Source organism: Dermacentor andersoni, chromosome 3, assembly GCF_023375885.2.
Source record: "Dermacentor andersoni chromosome 3, qqDerAnde1_hic_scaffold, whole genome shotgun sequence".
In the NCBI taxonomy this organism is placed as follows: Eukaryota; Metazoa; Arthropoda; class Arachnida; order Ixodida; family Ixodidae; genus Dermacentor; species Dermacentor andersoni.
In genome coordinates, this window is record NC_092816.1 from 41,646,593 (window position 1) to 41,668,885 (window position 22,293).

At 48.7% G+C, this 22,293-nt stretch overlaps 1 protein-coding gene across 1 annotated transcript; it reads left to right on the forward strand.

The window, feature by feature from the left end:
• The first annotated feature begins 215 nt into the window (after positions 1-215).
• On the forward strand, positions 216-13,387 carry LOC129380169 (uncharacterized). The gene is made up of 6 exons (XM_055078255.1): positions 216-292; positions 10,123-10,195; positions 10,413-10,507; positions 12,061-12,162; positions 12,236-12,283; positions 13,343-13,387. Exons 1-6 carry the CDS (start codon positions 248-250, stop codon positions 13,385-13,387), a joined length of 408 nt encoding a protein of 135 aa, XP_054934230.1. The 5' UTR covers positions 216-247.
• Positions 13,388-22,293: the final 8,906 nt, after the last annotated feature.

The window sequence follows — 22,293 nt, forward strand, 5'->3', positions numbered from 1 at the left end:
ACGCATATATAGGCATATCACCGAACCCCACACGGCGAAAATAAACATCCGGAGCCGACCGCTGCGGCCTCCCGTGCTGAAGATGTGTGCAGTCCCTGGATGCTAACCTCCGTAATTTAATTTTTACCTCCTTGGTCCATCGCCCGCATTGGTGGCACGTGCCATACTTCTCAGGGACATAGAAGCAGAAGCAGAAGAAGAGTAACGCCGTCGGAAAGGGACATCCACAATAACTCCTGCTTCAGCCATGATCACCAGGAACGGCGCCAGGAGTGCGGCCCTCGCTTTCACGGTGAGAACTACACGATGATTCACCTTAACGTACGCCCGACGATTAGCAGGGCGTTTGTCGAAAAAAAATAAAGCCATGGCATAGCGTCAAGTTCTCTGTGACTGCGGTGTTAGCCCTTTCTCTGCCGACGTAATTTATTGCGTTAGCATAGGAGTGTCAATGTTGAAAAAAATGTTTATGCTTGTAAAGCGTGGTAATCTACGTGGCAGAGGTAGAGAGGGGATGGAAGAGCATAGAAGAGCGTGTATATATATGTAGGCAAAGAGAACCTCTTCAGGCTACCTTTCAAACGTAAGGGACTTGAGTGATGCTAGGAGGTAAACAGAACACGTATTTAATTTCAAGAGTTTCTATCAGTGCAATGAACGGTGGAGTGGCCGCGGCGGCTGCATTTCATGGGGACGAGATGCAAAAGCGTCCGTGTCTTGTTCATTATGGGGCGCGTTAAAGATCCCCAGGTGGTCAAAATAAATCCGGACGACGGAGTCGTCCCACTATAGCGTCCCTCATAATCAAATCGTTTTGGCTCGTAAAACACCAGAATTCACTTCACTTGTTCCTTCTTCCAAGCAGCGCACTGCAAGATAGTTTACACCCTTAAAAGGGGAAAAATAAAGGGTGCAATATTTAATATGCCAATAATTCGTACTCTTCCACGCTTCTCGGGTTCGGGAGTCTGAGTTATAGGCATGTTTAAAGGCTTAGTCACTTCATGAGAGTAAATTATTTTGTAGTGAAATTGCCTTGCATGCTATGTCGGGCCAACATGTCACGCCCGCGTATTGTAAGAACACCGTGCGAGGCGTTTGTACGCAACGTGAAACCCCGCGGTCGCTGTCTATGCATCGCCAGAGACTTCCATGTAAGAAAACAACAAACAAATTATGGAACCAATTTTCATTCCTTGGTTTGTTTGGAAACATATTTTGTATCGCAGTATAAGGGGCGCTACAACGTAAAAATATTCCAAACTATTCTATTCCAGTTTTGCAATCAGCCCACCGCGATTGATCAAACTTTTTCGGACCACCCCCACTTCACCTGTGTGTCACGCGACATCACGAAAACCGCGCTAGCTCCCCATCCGATGTGACGTGTACACACTGATTATGCATAATTTGATCGAACAAGACAAAAATAGTTATTTCTGATTCGACGCCTTTTTGCAATTAGCCCTCGGCTATTGGTCAAAAGTTTTCGGGCTGCACCCACTTCACCTGCCTCTCACGCGACGTCACAAAACCGCAAAAACTTACCGCGTCAAAGTGACGTGTACGTGTTAAAGATGCATTAATATGCCGAGCAAAAGTGAATTTTCTTCTGAATAGCCGCAGGCTGCCCGTTCCGAAAGGAATGAAAGATGGCTACTGCTGATCGATCCGGCACTAGCTACTCGCACCTGCCGGAGAGCATGGGTTTATTTGCGTGTAATAAAACTTTTTGCGTGGCCGTGTAACGTTTTCGAGAACTTTCGACACGTTTACGGCCTCGTTCTGCCAACTCTTCTTTGCTGAGGATCCGTTTTAGCGTCATTCTTCAGCTTCCGTTGCATGCCGCCGCGATGGTCGACGAGCCACTGCAAGCAAAGTAAGAGAAAGCGGACCAATCGCAGACGCCGGCACCACCCTCTTCATCCGATTATCGATATTCAGTGCAGTAGCTCGGCCCCATCGAATCCCTCTCCACTTGAGCGTGCTCCTGGCCTCTTGTGCTCCACTTAGATAAGAGAAGCCGCTCAGTGCAGGCAATGTTATTCATTTTTCAAGCAAACAAAAGTGACCTCCTATGAATGAGGGGAGCATTTGATCGGTTTTGTTCAGACAACCCTGCGGGTGACCGCCCGATGCTGGCGTCGGCGATTGCGCAAATTTGACGTCAAAAGATGGGAATAAAAACATATTGGAATAGTTTTATGTTATACGACCCAGCAGTTCGTTTTCCCTTTCCTTTTTTTTTTGCTGTTCCGATTATTACATATATATATTTTTTTTTACATTCAAGAACGTTTTTCAACATCAATTGACATCGTCAGTGAAGAACAATTCGAATAATTCGAGCGTGGTTGCTTCGCTCCCCCCCACGAGGCGTTGTATACCTGACGTTTCGAGAAAAAGTTCTGCTCTGAACTTATTTTCTGCTTGTCTCACATTTACGAACAATCTTTAGAGTTTCATCGCGAACGACAGTTGTGAGAAATAGCTAACGGGCCGATCGCGTTCGGTCTTCGTCAGGCTTTCGTAAAAGAAGCCCGACGTAGCATCACAGAAGATAATTCAGGACCCATATACCAGAGCATATAGAACCATCGACCGCATGACTTTAAGCCAAGCACACTAGCCTATACGCCGCCACTTCGTTCTCTTTCGGACAACGGGCTTTAAACTGTGTGAAACGAAACTGAATGTCTCCATCCACTTTTATGTGCTTCAATTTATAGTAATGTACAGATGAATAATAACCAGGCTAGATGCGCTGCCCATGACTTTTTGTTCCCTTTAGCGCGCTTGTGTCATTTGTATTTGTTAATCGTTAACCCGCCTGGATTCGCTTCAAATAACAGTTTACACCATGAAAATCGCCCTATAATTATAAAAAAAATGACTCCAGCTTTTAAGACAATTGGAATGAATATGTTCGCCGATGCATCAATATGTTTATACTCGTTAGCTACGATGAAATACTCCATTAAAGTTTTTCTTTTGGATTAGCCCTAAGTTGCTCGATGTTGCTGTACTTGTTTGTATTGCTTTTGTTCCTGAATTTTCTATTGGTTTATGTGTACTTGATCTTATACGTTCGTATTGTATGTTATGATATTGCTTAATCATATTGTATTCCAGTTGCCTTAGCCGTTTGCGTTTGTTCGTTGAATTACTTTTGTTGGAATCTCAGCGCTGACGCCCGTTGTTGCAAATGGGTCGCAAGCCCCAAGGGTAGCGTTGGCCTGGCGGCCTGGGGCACAACTGGAAGCATCCGAAGGTCCCGGCAAAGCATGAGTAGACTGGTAACAGAACAACTTGTTTATTCTAGCATCGCAAAAGAGCGGCCGGTCAGGTCGACCGAAGTGGAGAGACGGGAGAGCACGTTACTCAACAGCAGAAATCGGAGCCTCTCTCTTGGCGTCCGGGGGCAGCTGCTCTTATAATCTCGGAGTTGAGGGCAAGAGGAAGGCCTCGTACGAGACCACGTGACGGCGGGCACGGACAGACTGAGAGACACGTTGAGACGAGTGTAGTGACGCATCCGCCAAGCTGGCGCCTGTCAGACCTCCTCACTTCACACTTGGGGAGCTCCTCTCCCCGGCTGCCGCGCTTTGACAAGCGTGGGCACACACACACACACGCACACACGAAGACACGTGGCACTGAAACACGCCTGGACGCGCTTGGCGGGGAGGCGTATCGGCGGCGCTGAACGGGCCAAAATGTCCGCCGCTTTGAACGAAGCCCCGGCGTCCGTTGCATCCGCGCCGGCTATACCGCGCGTCGTAGGCGAAACGTAACAGACCGCCCCGCCGGGGGAAGGAGATCCCGATGGTCAGGGGACTGCATCCGCTGTCCGGAGGGATGTCGCTTGATGATGCTCATAACCGAAGTCGGTCGTCCTTCGGCGTTTCTTGAGCGCAGCGCACAGAGAAGGCCTCGTTCTCTCGTTCAGGTTCACACAGGACACTGCAAAGTGACTTCGGGAGAGTTGACATTTTTGTTCTCGTTCCCGGCAAGCGTTAGAACTACGCCGAAAGTCAACCGCTCAGTCAGCCAGCACGGCACAACCATCACTAAGCCCTGCCATGCTCTTTCCCCTTTTATACTACTGCCTAGTTCCTTACAGTAGTTTAGCAACACTCAGAACGCGTCCACAAATCGGAAAATTGCACTAGAAAACACATCATCACTTTGAAACACTACACAAAAGCAATATGTTAAAAATCCTGCCTCAGGAAGAAAAACATCAGTAACAAACAATTTTGAGGCTGATTCCCACGTTAGGGGCTTCGACTTAAGCCATCGGCGTTACCGTTGAGACTCCCCTTTTTGTAACGCACCTCAAAGGAATATTGTTGCAAAGCGAGGCTCCAGCGCAGGAGGCGGCCATTTTTGGGAGAGATGGTCTGCAGCCATTGGAGAGGGCAGTGATCCGTCTCAATGATAAACCTCGAGCCGGCTAGGTAGCATGACAATTTCTGAACGGCCCACACGATACACGCACACTGTTTCTCGGTGGCGCTGTACGCCTGCTCACGACTGGTCAGCTTACGACTAGCATACAGGACGGGGTGTTCTACTTCTCCATTTTCCCGTTGGCACAGTACAACGCCCATGCCTCGCTCACTAGCATCGCACTGAACAACGAACCCTTTTGTGTAGTCGGGCGATCGTAGCACAGGCTGGCTTGTTAGGGCGCTCTTTAGGGCGCTAAAAGCTCTTTCCTTTGTCTCGTCCCAGACGACTGTTTGCGGCTCTGTCTTTCTTAGAGCATCCGTCAGGGGAGCCGCGATATCAGAGTACCTGGGGATGTACCTCTGATAGTAGCCGGCGACACCTAAGAACGACCGAATATCGGTCTTCGTGCGCGGTTGCGGGAAGTCTCGCACAGCGGCCATCTTTATTTCAGAGGGGCGGCGACGACCCCGTCCAATCACGTGACCGAGGTACACAACCTCGGCCTGTGCTAACTGGCTCTTGGGAGCCTTGACTGTCAAGCCCGCATCGCGCAGGCGGGTTAGCACTGCCCGCAAGTGGGCCATATGCTCAGGCCAGGATGCGGAGAATATCGCTACGTCGTCTAGATACGGTAAAGCGAATTCTTGTTGTCCCCGCAACACTTTATCCATGAGGCTTGAAAAGCAGTATGGCGCGTTCTTCAAACCAAAGCTCAACACTTTAGGACGGAATGTTCCCATTGGTGAAATGAACGCCGCATACCTACTAGCCTCTTCTGTAAGTGGAACCTGCCAATAACCCCTGACAAGATCTAGGGTGGAAATAAACTGAGCGCTACTCACTCTCTCAAGGCGCTCCTCGATGTTAGGGATCGGATAAATTTGATCCTTAGTGATGGAATTAAGCCTGCGGTAGTCGACGCAAGGACGAGGTTCCTTGCCCGGTACCTCAACTAAAATCAAAGGGGAGGTATAATCACTCTCACCCGCCTCAATAACACCGAGCTGTAGCATTTTCTTTACCTCAGCCTCCATAATATCGCTCTGGCGGGGTGATACCCGGTACGCCTTGGATCGTACTGGCTCTGGGGAGGTAAGTTCTATGTCATGAGTAAGGACAGAAGTCCTACCAGGCCTCTCAGAGAACAGACCTTGAAACTCTTGTAAGAGCTGGTGTAGTTCGGTTTTCTGCTCAGGCGACAGCGATGCTTTACTGATTAAGTCACTAATGACTTGATCGGTGTCTTTCCTGTTCGTCACTGAGCCTAGTCCCGGAAGCTCGACCGGAAGCTCTTCGGGAACGTTTACCATCATGCACACCACTGCTTCCCGTTGTTTATAGGGTTTGAGCAGATTACAGTGGTAAACTTGCTGTGCTTTCCGCTTTCCTGGCAGACTCACTACGTAGTTAACGTCCGACAGTTTTTGAACAATCCGTGCTGGGCCCTCCCACTGCACGTCGAGTTTGTTCTTTAGCGATGTGCGCAATATCATGACCTCATCGCCCACCTCAAAACGACGGGCCCTGGCTGTCCGATCATAATAAACCTTGGCCCTCTGCTGGGCCTTTGTCATTGCTTCATCTGACAACTGTGCCCTTCTTAAGCGTTTCGAGGAGCTTAAGCACGTACTCCACCACGACTGGGTCGTCGCCCCTGCCTTGCCACGATTCTCGAAGCATGCGAAGCGGAGATCGCAGCGAGCGACCGTACACCAGCTCAGCTGGCGAAAACCCCGTGGCCGCATGCGGCGCGGTCCTTAATGCAAACATCACCCCAGGCAGACACAGCTCCCAGTGAGTTTGTTGTTCAAAACACAATGCTCTCAACACGCGCTTCATGACGGAGTGGAGCTTCTCAACGGAATTCGACTGTGGGTGGTACACTGAGCTGTGTAACAGCTTTACCCCGCACCTTTCGAGAAAGGCTGTCGTCAAAGCGCTAGTAAACACTGTGCCCTGATCTGATTGGATTTCCGCAGGAAAACCAACTCGCGCAAATATGGACAGTAGTGCATTGACTATCTCAACTGAGCTGAGTTCTTTAAGCGGCACTGCTTCAGGGGACTTCGTCGCTGGGCAGATCACAGTCAAAATGTGTCTGTATCCCGTGGCTGTTACCGGCAGAGGTCCCACTGTATCAATAACGAGCCGTCTGAAAGGCTCCGTAATGATAGGTACCAACTTCAACGGCGCCCTCGATTTGTCCCCTGGTTTGCCCACCCGCTGACAGGTGTCGCATGTCTTCACAAAGTGGTCTGCGTCCCGAAAACACCCTGGCCAATAGTACTCTTGCAAGAGACGGTCCTTAGTTTTCTTAACTCCTAGATGTCCGGACCACGAACCCCCATGCGGTCTAGATACTTCCGGTACAGGACCCCACCTCTTTCCACAAAGCGAGCATTTTTCTTGGCGATACCTTCCTTGACATTGCAGCGTATGTTTTCTAGGCTGCCATCCTTCTTTTGCTCGGCTATCAAAGCCGACCGGCTGACTTTTAGCAACCTATCAAGTCCGTCTGACGTAGGCGCGATGAGCAAATCTGCAGATAGCTCTTCTAACTTTCCCGCATCGGGAATTTCCTCTCCAGTATCTGGTGCCTTTAACGCTACAGGCTCAATTTTATTCAGTTCGGGCGTGCTCTGAATATCAGCTTGCTGCGCCTCTGACCCTTTCTCATTGTTCAACAACGTCGGTCCCGCAACTACCGCCTTTGCAGCGAGCTCCCGAACCTTCGATCTGGTTAAGGCCTGAACGCTAGCCTCACCAAACAAAAGCCCCTTCTCGCGCAGGAGGTGATCGGACCTGTTCGAAAATAGGTACGGGTACTGGGGGGGCAGCATAGATGACACTGCGGCCTCCGTCTCAAGTGCTCCGAAAGGTCCTTCAATAAGCACTTTTGCTACGGGCAGACACACGCTATGAGCTTCCACTGCTTGCTTGATCCATGCGCACTCGCCCGTGAACATATCGGGTTCTACGTAAGAGGGGTGAACTACATCCATCGTAGCTGCGGAATCGCGAAGCACTCGGCATTCTTTCCCGTTCACGAGGAGGTCTCGCATGTAAGGCTCGAGAAGCTTCATGTTCTCGTCAGTGCTGCATAATGACAAAAACACGACTTTTGTTTTTGTTTCTGGACACTGCGCCGAAAAGTGACCCGGCTTCTGACACGTATAACACACGCGCGCTTGCCTCGCCTCGAACCGCTTTCTGCGTTCGGCTTCGGCTGCCGCCGTCTCCTTACGTTCGGTCGGACTGCTTTCACTCGCATCCGCACTACGTGTGTCCCCCTTTGCTCTCATGGGCGTGAACTTCGGCCTCTCAAACTTGGAGCCAAATTCACCCTTTTGACCGTCCTTAGCTCCGCGAGCCCGACGCGTCACAAACTCTTCGGCTAGCTCAGCGGCTCTAGCCACCGTACTAACGTCTGGCCTATCCAAGACCCAGTACCGCACGTTCTCAGGTAACCGACTATAAAACTGTTCTAGCCCGAAACACTGCAGAACTTTCTCGTGGTCACCAAACGCTTTCTCTTCTTTGAGCCACTCCTGCATGTTTGACATTAGCCTGTAGGCAAACTCTGTATATGACTCACTTCTGCCTTTCTCATTTTCCCGAAACTTCCGACGGAAAGCCTCCGCTGACAGCCTGTACTTTTTTAGCAGACTCGATTTCACTTTGTCGAAATCCTCTGCCTCTTCTCTATTCAAGCGAGCGACTACGTCGGCCGCCTCGCCGGGTAGCAAAGTGAGCAAGCGCTGTGGCCACGTTTCCCGAGAGAACCCCTGCTTCTCGCACGTTCGCTCAAAGTTAACCAGGAACAAACCAATGTCCTCTCCAAGCTTAAACGGCCGCATCAGGTCAGTCATTTTGAACAATACTCGTTCTCCTGCACCGTGTGCCTGACTTCCATTACGAGCGCGTTCCATCTCTACCTCGAGACGCTTCATTTCCAAAGCGTGTTCGCGCTCTTCTTTTTCTTTCTGCTCTTTAAGTTCGCGCTCCTGTTTCTCTTTTTGCTCTTTAAGTTCGCGCTCCTGTCTTTTTGCCCGCTCCTCAATGGTCTCAAGGCATTCCGACAGCTCGTCATCCTCAGCTTCTAACTCAAGAATAGCCCTTAGCAGTTCTGGTTTTCTGAGTTTGTCTGAGACATCCAGACCCAACTCTCTTGCAAGCTCCAGCAATATCGGTTTGCGCAACGACTTCAAATCCATGGCTGCTCTGAATGCTGCTTTCTCTACTGCCTTCTATTGTCTTGCCGCAAACTAACCCGGCAGCAACGACAACCACAATTACCAGCTCTGTTTCTGACACTAACAAAAGCCTGGCAAAGCTCAGAAGAAGAAAGTCCCGCACTCACCAAACCTCGCAGCCAAGAATTCAGCGCAGTCGTTCCGCTGCAGGCAACCAGTCATCACACAGGGCTCGTTGCACTGCTCCCGGATGGTCGTTGTGCTGCTCAGCATACAGTCAACCGCATATCTTCGCTGCTGGCCTCCGTTGTCGCGATCTCACCGCTACCAGCCAGTTGTTGTATATCGCACCGCTGGCACGAGTTGTTGGAACCTCAGCGCTGACGCCCGTTGTTGCCAATGGGTCGCAAGCCCCAAGGGTAGCGTTGGCCTGGCGGCCTGGGGCACAACTGGAAGCATCGGAAGGTCCCGGCAAAGCATGAGTAGACTGGTAACAGAACAACTTGTTTATTCTAACATCGCAAAAGAGCGGCCGGTCAGGTCGACCGAAGTGGAGAGACGGGAGAGCACGTTACTCAACAGCAGAAATCGGAGCCTCTCTCTTGGCGTCCGGGGGCAGCTGCTCTTATACTCTCGGAGTTGAGGGCAAGAGGAAGGCCTCGTGACGAGACCACGTGACGGCGGGCACGGACAGACTGAGAGACACGTTGAGACGAGTGTAGTGACGCATCCGCCAAGCTGGCGCCTGTCAGACCTCCTCGCTTCACACTTGGGGAGCTCCTCTCCCCGGCTGCCGCGCTTTGACAAGCGTGGGCACACACACACACACGCACACACGAAGACACGTGGCACTGAAACACGCCTGGACGCGCTTGGCGGGGAGGCGTATCGGCGGCGCTGAACGGGCCAAAATGTCCGCCGCTTTGAACGAAGCCCCGGCGTCCGTTGCATCCGCGCCGGCTATACCGCGCGTCGTAGGCGAAACGTAACACTTTCTAATTTGCTTGTTGTCATAATTCCTGTTTACGGTACACCATGCTCCAATCCCCTATTTTGGCAATCTTTACTGTATAATTTACCTGCGTGTTTGACTTTCTGAATCTTAACGAATCAAAATGATATGATTTGACATGATTTGACCACTAACTGAGCAGGGGCGGTATTTTTGATCGGACGCGTCAACCTCTACTGGGGCGACAGCGCTTCTCACACAAGACTTGCTTTGGTCATCTCCGCTCTATACGTTGCAACGACAATGCTCTTCGTCGGACAAGGAGACGGAGTGTGCCAGGGTTTTGACATAACTGATGCTCACGTTACATTTGAGTTAAGGAAATCGAAGCATCACTGTAGCCTGTCAGTTATTTTCTGCTTTATTTGTACGTCAGGACCTTTTTTTCTTTGTTTGTGCATCGCAGCTCATTCATATGCCATGGCAGGTCACGCAGTGTTTTGCTCCTCATGCGCCTCATAGGTGGTGATGGTCGTGGCCCTGGCGATGCAGATGCTCGGCATGTACAGTTCGGCGATTCTGTGCGACGCAAGCAGTAAGCATACGTGGCGCCAACACTCCTTCTACTACTTACATCTACTACTACTACTACTACTACTACTACTACTACTACTACTACTACTACTACTACTACTACTACTACTACCACTACTACTACGAATACCAATTACTAGTAATACAAATAATTGCTACCTATTAGCATGTGCATATGAACGGCAGCTCGCATTAACAGCCCAACATGGCACGCGCAGCACGCCCGTCTGTCTGGATCTCCTGGGGCTTCAGCTCTTTCCTGATGGCGGCTAACATCGGGTTCATCATCACTTGGATGGTCGCCGCAGCCACGGTGTGTATACCGCTATAGAGAAGCATGAATTCACGATGGACTAGTACAACAGCAAGAACAACAATAACAAAAACGCAGTCAAACCAAACAAGGACGACGATGACACCACCAACAATAACAACATGCCGACCCGCCCCGATGGCCTAGCATATATGGTGTTGCGCTGATAAGCTCGAGGTCGCAGGATCAAATCCCTGTGGCGGTGGTTGCGTTTGGATGGGTGCGAAATGCCAAAAACGCCCGTGCCGCATGCATTGGGGGCGCATTAAATATGCGGAGTCCTCTAGTACGGCGTGCCTTATCATAAAATCGTGGTTTTCTCACGTAATACCCCAGAATCAGTTCATTCACAACATGCAGACAGAAACAAAGTAAATCATATCGCGGAATGACCTCAATATGACCAGCGCACCCGTGACACTTTAAGCAACATTGACAGACATCCCCTGACAAGGAGCGCAGTCTTGAAATGCATACCGATCCCGAAGACAGCGCATATAAAAGACAAATTGAGCAGACCGACGTTTATGCTACTCCCCTCACCCGAGTGGCGACGGATAGATAGCCGCGCGCAGTGCGCATGCGCCATTCTCACCATAAACATTCTCTCACGTAGGCACTCTTTTATCGTCTTAAACTACAGGCTAAACCACTTTCCAATTTTTTGTTTAGTAGACATTAACCTCGTGGACTGCTGCAAGTAGCATTACGTGTCTGCCCTGCACTATTCTTTTTTTTAATGCGATAGCAATTACATCGACACTCCAGGCGAATTTCCACCATCGCCGTCGCCGTCGCCGTGATGTTCCTTATAAAGTGCAAGCGCGATACCATCACGGTCGCGCGCCGCATGCTGTAGGTGCCAGCGAAAGCTTGCGAGGCTGAGCCGAGAAGGATGGTGGCTTGATGCAGCGATGTCTTCTCGCGCTCCCAAGGGACGAAAGCATGGACTGTGCGCGCTGTCTTCTGCCGAGCGCGAGGCTAGAAGCGGGGAGATGTGCGCGCGATAGGGCGGGTATGGGGGTGAAAGGTGGCAGTTTAGTGCGCATATCCGTTCCTACTCCAGCTGCTGCGGCTGAGCCCGGCCGTGACGTCCTATCTTAGAGGCAATCTGTCCTCGGTTAGAATGCTAGCCAACCGAAGATAACTGATGACTTTGTGCGCGCTGTGTTCTCGTGCGCCTCGTTTGCGTCGAAGTGAGAGGCAGCACGAAGGGGAGTTCGCTCACCGCGGCTGCCGCTCTTCTTCACGCCAGCGTTATGACTGCGAGTGTCTGCGCTCATCGAGTGAGATATGTTCGTGTTTGCCTGTGCGTGCGTAACAACGTACTTGTTAAATTAGCTAGTAAGCGATTACTTACAGCAGTTTATGCAGCTGATAAAACGACCAACCTTACTCGTCCGGGATCAGGACTAACCTTACTTGTTCGGAATTCTGTCAGCTCAATTCCGGAAGCGTCACCTGTTATTTCAAGATTCTTGTCGCAGGAGCATTGCTCTTCAATATGAGGCGGGGAACGATGCTAAGTTACCTCTGGCCATATTTGCGCGCAGGACAACGTGCGAAGGATGCGGATAGGCCTCACGGGCGTTGCGGTGCGCCTCGTGGGCACTGCCATCTACATTATCATCAGCCGAGTCGAGGCCGCGCTATCGGTGAGGCATTAAAGGCTACACTACGCATCGCTGAGCTGTTATGCTGTCTAACCGCCGAGAAATCCTGTTTCAGAAGCAGACCATTTCCGAAAAGGCCGCCGAAGATCTGCATATGGGAGAGGTAAGCGATCAAAATCCGTCTCGCGATGGTGTAGCATCTGGGAAGTACGGCACAGTCCCACTGTCAGGACACAAAGTGAAGTCGAAAAGAAAGAAATGAAACGATAAAAGTGTGAATGATGGATTCCCAGTAGAAGCGCGGTGGTAGATTAGAAAAGTTGGATAAGCCTTGCGCTAAACATGTGAAGCGGAATAGTACAAGTTAAGGTTACACAAGTTGACGAGAAATGCATGCATGTTGCAAGCGGCTACCTTCTCTTCCCAAATGGTCCCGCACCACGTAGCGACCAATGTCGATTCACATGGGCCGCAAAACTTCAATCAAGACGCGCCAAAAAGCAGAAAAATATTGGCCGCAAATCTACGACTGCGTTCATGGAAACTTGGCCTCCGAGATAAGGCAACGCCACCAGATCCCAGAGACCTATGATGGGAGGTACAGAGCTTCCTACAAAATTGACCAGACGAAAAGCTGGCGTTAGCGTCCTAGGAAACTGCAAGCAGAGCGAGTCATCCAGCAATGGGAATGATGCTTAGTACCACAGCCTGCTATATACACGGCTGTGCCTGTTGGACAACCGCAAAACGGCCGGAATCTATGGAAACACCACATACGTAGGGTTAAAAACAGCATATTGAGGGTAGCGGCGATCATCACTAGGCGCTAGGCGACGATGTTACGGCGTTGCCGCAGAGTATAGCGCCAGCAGGCGGCAAAATTTGTTTGCACCCTTCGCATAATAATGGTTTAGAGCGGCGGAAGTTTCTACAGCGGCCGCTCTTTATTGCTTCGTTAATGTTTCGGAAAGCAGAAGTATGCAGTTGCTATTTTATTGATGCAGGTTGTTTTTTTTTTGCCACCAGTGAGCACAGAATGTGGAAAGTGTACTGGGGACAACTCTACGTAAGTGGCGCCACCGCCATATTTCAAACGACGGCCGCTTTCCATCGATTCGCCGATGGTCCGGCAGGTACAGAAGTGTATATGGGAGCCTGTGTTAGTACATAGAATTTCCTAAACTTCATCCTTCTGGTTTCAGACGGTTTTGCGACTTTTCAGAGCTACGACGCTGAAGAAATTGCTGCATATAAACGTCGTGATTGACGATGATCATGCGCATGCACGGAGTCTTATTGACTTCTGCATTCAGAAAAATGGGATTGCTTCGAAATTCGGGCTAACAAAGCCAGATAAAGCGTAGTTAAAGAAGGGGCTTTAGTGGGCATGCTATGCGTCGGTGAAGCCTGTGCAGGACATGGCCGGTCCGCGCCATGCAGCACGGCCAGACAGGTGCGTATGAGCGCGGGCGCGCAAACGAACCCTGCCGTGCAAAATGCAAACGCTGCTATTCGGTGTAGTACATTCGAGGCGCTATTATGGACATTCCGCCATTTTCTTCGATGCGTGAGGTAGAGGCGACGCGAATAAAATGGCGCTGATGGCCCCATTTTGCTTGCGTAACGTGACGCCAAATTGACGTTTTGCCTAACAAACTGGAATGAAGCCACTGAACGTAAGGTTCTCGGTAAAGCAAAACAGTTTTCCTTCTCAGTAAAAATAAAGAAGCTAGCTGAAAGCGCATGATTATTCCGTCGAAAACGCTTCTCGCTTCCGTCGTCTGCTGCGTACAAGCCGTCGTCTGCTTCATTAGTTAGGATGCGTGTCCCCGGGAAATGGAATGAATCCTCGTACGTTGGCGCCGACGCGCTTGTTTTCTGCCTTGGTACAACATACGCGACCTACCAGTAGCGATGCGCGCACGTTCTAGGCCACGTTATCGCTGTCTCGTGAGACGCAAGTGACTCAGCCCGATTGGGATGGCTGAGAAAGGCCGAATGTCACCGAAAGTGTTGCGCGCGCCAGAGATACCCACTTGCGCGAGGCAAGCGCCGGCACTGCCTTCTCTTGTTCACTTCGCTGGTTACTCGCACCGCGGGACGAAACTTCACGGCGCCGCCTTACGTACATTCCTTTTTTATAAGCTAAAGAGAACGACGTTTTAATAACTTTTGACTGTGCGAAAAGGCATTAATCTTGATTACAATACAAACGCAGCAGTGAAAAGTGCACATTACAGAAAGTTTGCTATGTCCATGCAATATGATTTCATTTAAAGGCGTTCCTTTAAAAAATGATGGCCCAAAACACAAATGCCAACACCACCCGAGAGCGATGCAGACACCATGAGCACGCGATATGAACAAAAGATTTTCATGGCACCAAACGACGGGGAAAATGTGGCGATACGCATTCCTCTCGGCCGCCATTGCATATGGCTGCTCATTAGCATAAGTCGCGCGGCTCGACGCATCACAAATTATGGCGGAATATCTCTGTAATCGCGGCCCAGCGCAACGTCGAATTGACGTTTACGAAACAGCCCTTCCTGTGACGCTCCCCACACCATATTCCTTCAGCCAATCAGGAAGCTGGCATGGCGCATGTCTTGGATCGCCACCACATATTCGCGAAATTGCCGATGCATTGCACTGGCTACCGATCACTTGTTTTGAAGCGCTAACGGCGCAATATAGCTGCCAAGTACCAAAAGAGTGTATTAGTCGATAAAATTTGTAGCTACACGTCACGTTTCGTCATCTTGATGAAAATGCAAAATTGCATTTTGCAAAACTTCCGTTTCCCGGGCCAAATTTCAAGGCGCGCGAGCTCTCCACAACCAATCTGAGAGTCAACATGGCGGATATAATGGCGGCCGTGCAGCCGCCATGCGTGTCGAACATCCAGGGTGTCGAGAATAGCGCCCTCGGTCTGCTACGTGTAGCGTATACAGTTATACGGCGCGGTCGCCGCTGTTGTGTCGCGAGGTGTCGACCCACTGGCCACTGCGGCTCGCCGAGGGCCCAACCGCGGTTCGCTCCCGTTTGGCGCCGCGTCGTATAGGCGCCCAAGTCGGTATCAGCGGCGTCTGCGTGAACCGCCAAATCATCAAATTTGAACGGCGCGCCAGAGTGACTGTTCGGTATGCGGAGCGTTGTTGGGGCACCCATTTCCGCCGTAGCCTTCGCAGTGAAATTGCCGCCAAAGAAGGAACGGAGGCACCGCGAACGGTATATGGTTGATGGCCAATAACTCCGCTTCTGCTGAACGTATTTAAGAACTTTTTCGCGCCGAAGTATAGTTCCGAAATAGTCTAATTTAACTTCGAATGCATTTCTCGACTTGGATAAAGAAGTGCACCCCTTTCCCACTTTTCTGGGCGCGGTGCGTGCGTGCGAGATGTGTTTCGTCGTCGGGTAACCCGCTTCGCCGCCAAGTCGCGGAGGTCGGCGAGCGGCCGTCGCGTTGCGTTGCCGAGTTTCACGTCGCGCGATCGACTCGGGCCGCTTTTTGCTGCGAACCGATGGGCGCGGAATGCGAGAACGCTCCTCTGCCCTGCTCTCGGTGATCGCTAAAGTACCCCAGGTGGTCAAAAATTAATCCGCACGTACTGCTTCACCATACGGTGCGCCTTGTAATCGTATCGTAGTTTTCGCACGTAAAACCTCTTTTTTTTTGTTCCCCCTTTCTTTATTGAGTTACGAACGCAAAACGGATAACCGTTGTATCTGCGCGGCGGCCGCTTTTCGAAAGGATGGGGGCGGAATGCGAAAACGCGCACCCCGTGCAATGGGAGCACGTTAAATATCCTCTGGGTCTCAAAATCAATCCAGAGTAAACCACGACGGTGTGCCTCATAATCAAATACTGGTGTTGGCACGTAAAACCCCACAATTTATTAATCGCACACGCCTTCCAGTAGAGTCGGGTGGCCGACTGGCTCGGAGTCTTCTGGCACGCAGAGAAGCAGTGTTTATGCTGGGATGGTAGCAATAGTAATTGCTGGTTTATTAAAAACAAGGAAAACATGAAAGGACGCCATAACGGTATAAGTCAACCGCTGACCGTACTGCACCTAATTAGCCCAAACTGTTCGCACCTCAACAGCTGTCAGCAGCGGTGAGAGGGCAGTATACCGCGTAAAGGCATTTACATTTTCGGAAGATACTTAAGGGTGCGCATCAGTCTATAGCTCGCAGCCTTACACCCGCAAGGGCGTAAACGTGTGAGTTATACACAGGATCGAAGAACCCTTACGGATGTAAGTCGGTTTGTTGTGTATGGCAGTAATTGGACAGGGAGACAGGATAGCAGAGTGCGATAGCGACTCTCGTACACGGCTTGCATCTATCTCCCTGCAAGTTTTTCACCGCTACGCTTATTTACAGTGTCATATGATTACCAACGCCTAGTGAAGTCACGCCGAGTTGCGGGGCACTTCACAAAAAGAAAAAAGCAAGCTTGCCCATTGGTAGAAACACAGAGACAATTTTCTCGCAAGTACTAATCAAAATGACGTCACTTCTTTTATACAAAATGTGGCCTCACTTTTTTTTTCTTTTTGTGCAAGGAAGTGTCACTCTCTGCGCATAGATGGCGCTAAGCCCCATTAAACTCCGATGTACCGCCACGTTTTGAGCACACGGGCATCTGTCTAAGCATCGCTGTACCGCGATTACACACCTTCGCGCGACCATAACCAAGAGCGGACAACCGTCCATTAACTACGCCACGTGGAGCACAGTGAGCTTTGACATTGCAATTTTGCGTTATGGTATGAACAGTGACGTACATTCCCAAGTGCAGCCAATGAAGAGCCGAGTTAAAGCGGAAACGACATGCACCGCCTTCTAAAATCGAATCACGCGGAGAGAACACCCGCTCCATCTTATGAAGGTGGCGCTGTGTTCGTCGAAAGCGTCCGTCCTGGCCGTGTACGGGTCATCACACCAGCGCGTTTCTATGTATCATATTGTGTTTGATTTTGTGACTCTGTTATGAAGTTAGCGATTTTAAAACGATATATATATATATAGATTAATGTGCTGAAGCACAATAGACGGGGCAAGCACAGACAAGACAAACAACTGGCCGAAAATTGTACTCTTCCTTAGAACTATATATATTGGTCGCTTCGATACACGCGGTTACGCAGAGAAGAAAGCAAGTCTGCGGTTTTGGAAACTGTAGAATATTTGCAGTGACACAGTACATTCTTGTTTCTCTCTCTTTTTCGGGCAACTTTTGTTGCGCAAGAACGGCTTCCAATTTTGACGGTCTCCTAGACCGCCAAGCTTCAAGCTTACCAGTGAATTTAAAGCGGCTTTTTCAGCATCGGTAAAGCAATAAACGCCCATAAATTAGGTGATGATGATCATTGATGATTCACAGTGGCAGACGTTCTACAAATCCCTCACTAAAAACAGCACGTGACATGTCCGCTTGCGCGCCGTGGTATGCTCCGAAAAATCTCTATAGTGAAACGGTGCGAAAAAAGGTACCTTAACAAAATGAATGCCCCATTGGTCCTCGCGGTTACCACTGAACTCCGATTCAAGTAAATTACGGCCAGACACAATAAAACAAAAACAAAACTGTGGTATTTCGCGCCGAAACCACAATCTGAATATGAGGCACAGAAGTATGGGATTGGCCACCTCGACCTCAGCATGTGCAACGCGACATAGCCACTTAAGCTACCACGGCGGGTTGCCAGACAAGTGCCGATGCATGCTGCCTGAAACACGCTTGTGAACACGTGCACGAGAAAAGAAAAAAAAAAATACAAACGCCAGCTCTGACGATGTTGGTGCGAGTGTCCGACAGTGCGGTGGTGCCTTTAAGGCAACGATGGCCAACGAATTGCCGCAGCGATATATCTACTCAGAACATGCTTCAGCCTTGGGTGTAACAAGTTCATTCTTGCTTCATTAAAAATTAGCACTGCGCCTATACGTGTTGACGATATAGCTGTCCCAATGCTTTTCGTAGGCTGATTTAGTATTTTTGCATGTCAACAGAATCTGTTGGGCGGCCGATGGGTGGTTCCAGCTTTGATCATGCTTGGGATAGAGGTGAGTCCTTTGTTTCTGCTGTTCTCTCTGTTACTTTTTTTTTCATGCTGAAAAAAAAAAAAGTCGCTCACATTCGACTCCACCGATACGTCCGCTTCTCGAAGCACAGACGATAACAGAACTTCGCCGCGCTCACATGCGCTTGCGTGTAGCGGTAATTCGAGCGCACGCGCAGGCATGGACCTTTAAAAATAGATAGCCATTCACTGAATGCTATGAATACAATTCACTCAAGCGCGGAGGACGTTCCGCGTTACCGAATACGGGATGATCATTTTAAGTTTAATAATACAATTCCAGTTCTCGAGCTATAGATTAATCGGGGAGAGGCGGACATTATACTTGCACGAAAAAAAAATCAAACGCGTATTCAACTAATGAAACGAAATGCACTAATTAACTTCCTGATTAACAACCTCGCGGCATATGTTGCAATTAACGAATTGTATAGCCGCCGAGTTTGAAAGGCGTATCCCACTTGGAATGAACTTCCAGAATGACACCAGTTTGGTGATATGTGCCATCAAACTCGCCGATAAAAATGCACTGCTTTTACACTTAATCTTTTTTTTTGCCAAAACGCCCTTTTATGCATTCAAGCATAAGAGTAACTGAAGGTAACTGGAACGCACCATCCATTTCGTTCCACTCTTTGGGAAATAGTATACCTCAAAAAGGGTGTCATCCCGTAAATTCATTTTAAATTGATACATATTGCATTTAATTCATCGCTACCATTCGTAGCTTGCAATATGTGCCGCAAATTGTCGTTAATTAAGAACTTACTTATCGAATTTTGTTTCCTTAGTTGAATGTGTGTTTCCATTCACCATGCTAGTAAAGTCCGCGTCGTCAAGAAATACAGCTCAAGGACAGGAATTGCGCCACCTGACACAGGAAGGACCGCTCGACATTTTTACAGGCAATGTTTGCTGGTTAATCTAAACACATCGTGCTTGTTGGAAGAGAAGGCAGCAGGTGGCACATCTTTCAATAGAGATATCAAGCATTACAGAATTAACATTCAAGATTATACAACTTCAAAAAAATATATTCCAACACACTAAAAAAAATATTACGCTCACCAGGCACGCTTGACTGGAGAGCGTAGGATTTATTTATTAGCGTAGAAAGACTTGGCCGAAAGTCTTTCGGCCAGCCTTTCGGTCACAACGCGGGAGCGGCCCTCTTCGGGCTCGGAAACTAGCGTCACCTAATGGACCATAATAAAGTTTTTCCATCCTTCCATCTCCAGTCACGTAAGAATGCAAGCAAAAATCGCATATTACAATGAAAAGTTCAATACCACTTCCTCACTTATTTCATCCTTTTACATTTTCAATTTATATGACGCACTGTTTCATCAAATTCCTTATAAATATCGGGGACATAATAATTTCTTGTTTTCTTTCCATATTAAACACTCGTGGTTAGAAACATCTTTCTGTTTTTCGTAGCGCAACATATTTTTTTTTACCAATACTTTTAAAAACATTTGAATAATGATAGCCTGTCACAACCACACACTCAAAGAGTTCCTGTGCTGGAAGTATTCCTAGAATGTTATACTTTTCTTCTCTGTCTGCTTGTTGTTGTCAGATTCCATAAGTTATGCTATTCACAATTATTTTAACTATGAGATTAATAGCTTGTTCTTTATGGTCAGAATATGTACCATATAACCTTATACCTTATGCAATTACTGAAAACAAAGGTAACACTACTATCACTTGTATCTATGGAACCGTGAGTATACTCATGCGCCTCTCTTTGGTGTCATTGTGCAAAGGAAAAAAAAAGAAGAGCCATTGCTCTTTCCTGACGTGTCGTATCCACAGACGGCGCTGTGCTCCTGCCGCGCATGACTGAATGGGAGCTAAATTTATGCCTTTCGCTCAGTGTTCAGGGAGACGTAGTTTGCAAGTAAACTCTAAACAAGAAGTGAGAAGTTTCGGAATTTTGTATGCATATACACTGAAGTTACATCCTTAAGGAATGTGTCGTTTATAGGAGTGTAAGTTTCATTAGGATAAGCACTAGTAATATAGAAGTATACTGTCACACGGTAACTTATAATAGAACTGCGCATTTTCACAATTACGCATACATATACAGTCGAACTCCTTTATAACAAAATACTGAGGAGCCTCCGAAACCATTCGTTATACAGGTGACTTCGTTATAGAGGTCGCCAACCGCAGAGCTCACGATAGAACTGGGACAAAATTATTCTTTCGTGATTCAGGTGATATCGTTCTAGAGGCGTTCATTGGAGAGGCGCTAGACTGTAAACTGATGTTAGAAAGGTGTTGTTTATTAGAAGAATACAATTATCTGAGATAACTGCTAGAAATCTAAAGGTAACATTTCTGTTGGGGCAATGCTGGCCTTTCGTATTCATCATGTCTGCAAACTGAGCGTAACAAATGATGTGGGGCGCAACCTCTACGCGTGCAATGACTAAGGAGTGTTGTATACGGAATCCGAGCTGCTGAGCATTCGAAATGCATTCATTAACCCAGAGAGTCTCGCTAGTTGCATCACACGTCCAAGAAAGATGACTTCGAGTACACTGAGCCTGCAGATTATGATATGCCACAGTAATTGACGCCGTGAAATTGACGATAAACACAGAGCGAAGCGAAAATTCGGTGCTACAGCTTTAGCACTCCTGCCAAGTGTCACACACTCTCACTGGCTTGGATTTTGAAATGTAATTACGCACACTAAGTTATCCACGTTAAATATAATACATAATGTTAAAAAACAACCTTCAGCTGAATTTGGACGAGAACTGCGTATATGTTTGCTGAATACGCTCATCAATGAATACGCTCATCAGCACTCCACAAATTTAAAAACTTCATAGCCTTCAATGAACACGGGTACAGTTGCAAAATTTATGTTACCCAAAGTGAAACATCACATAGAAATACAAAAAAATTCAAGATGAAGCCATCGGAACACAAATAATGCACAATTAATTTTATGGAGTGAAACCACTGCTGACGATGTTATAAACAAACCTGCGTAAAGGCGTAAATAAATGTAGCTTATGCATTTGGTTAGGTCTATTTCGGTACGCTACGGGGCCCACTCACCTTCAGAAGCACTCGCGTGAAGTTTCGAGCACCACATTGCGGCCGCGTCCTCGATACAGCCCACGCGGCGTTGTACCTTTTTCTTTCTTTATCTTTTACCGGGAACGGGCATTCGTTCACGCACAAAGCCCAGTTGCTTGCACAGAGCTTTGAAACGACCCGCCCAAGGCGCCCCGATGGTTTGTATTCGCAGTGTGGTTTCGTGGCCACAATGGCCAGTTACACCGAGCGCTGCAAGGCGGCGATCGACGCCAAGAAGGCGGAGGAGGAGGAGGAACCAAGAGAGAAGAGCGATGACAGCTCCTCCCCCGTTGCCCCCGCAGCTGGCCCGATCAACAACTGAGGACGCTGTACATGCATGTCAGAGCCGGTGGAGACGTCGCTGCTTCGACAGACAGCTGGTTCATATTTATTTCGGCTGGCAGTTGCGCGAGAAAGCTTGCAGGGCACGACGGACGTGCGAGCAATTAAAGCGTGAATTGCTTCAACCTTGAAACCGACAGCTGAAGATGAGTAAGCATGCGGTACGTCGCCGAGGCGCGCCACAATGCGATACCGCCTGCTCGTGGCATATGTGAAGGAGGGCGTGGCTTTGTATCTTCTCGAATATTCGTGCTTGTTATCGAGTAGACCGATCATAATGAAGGTGATAACGTTAATTTACTGTGGCTCGTAACCACAAAGGGGTATTGGTCACTAACTGTGCGGCGGGAAGACAGGTAAGTCGATTGATACTGCGAGGAAAGAAAATGAATATGCGAAAGGAAAGAATGAACGAGATGTACAGTCAGTGTGTTATAACAACCAGGCTCTGCATCTGCACCTGCTAACCGAAGTAAAATATTTAAATTATTTACGAACTAAACCGTGTACGCTATCATCATTAACGTCATCGTCATAATCACCATTATCGGGAGAAATGCCTTGATGTGAATGCATCAAATAGCCCATTGACCGAAAACGCCGTCATCTGTCGTCTGCGGTAGCGAAACGGCAC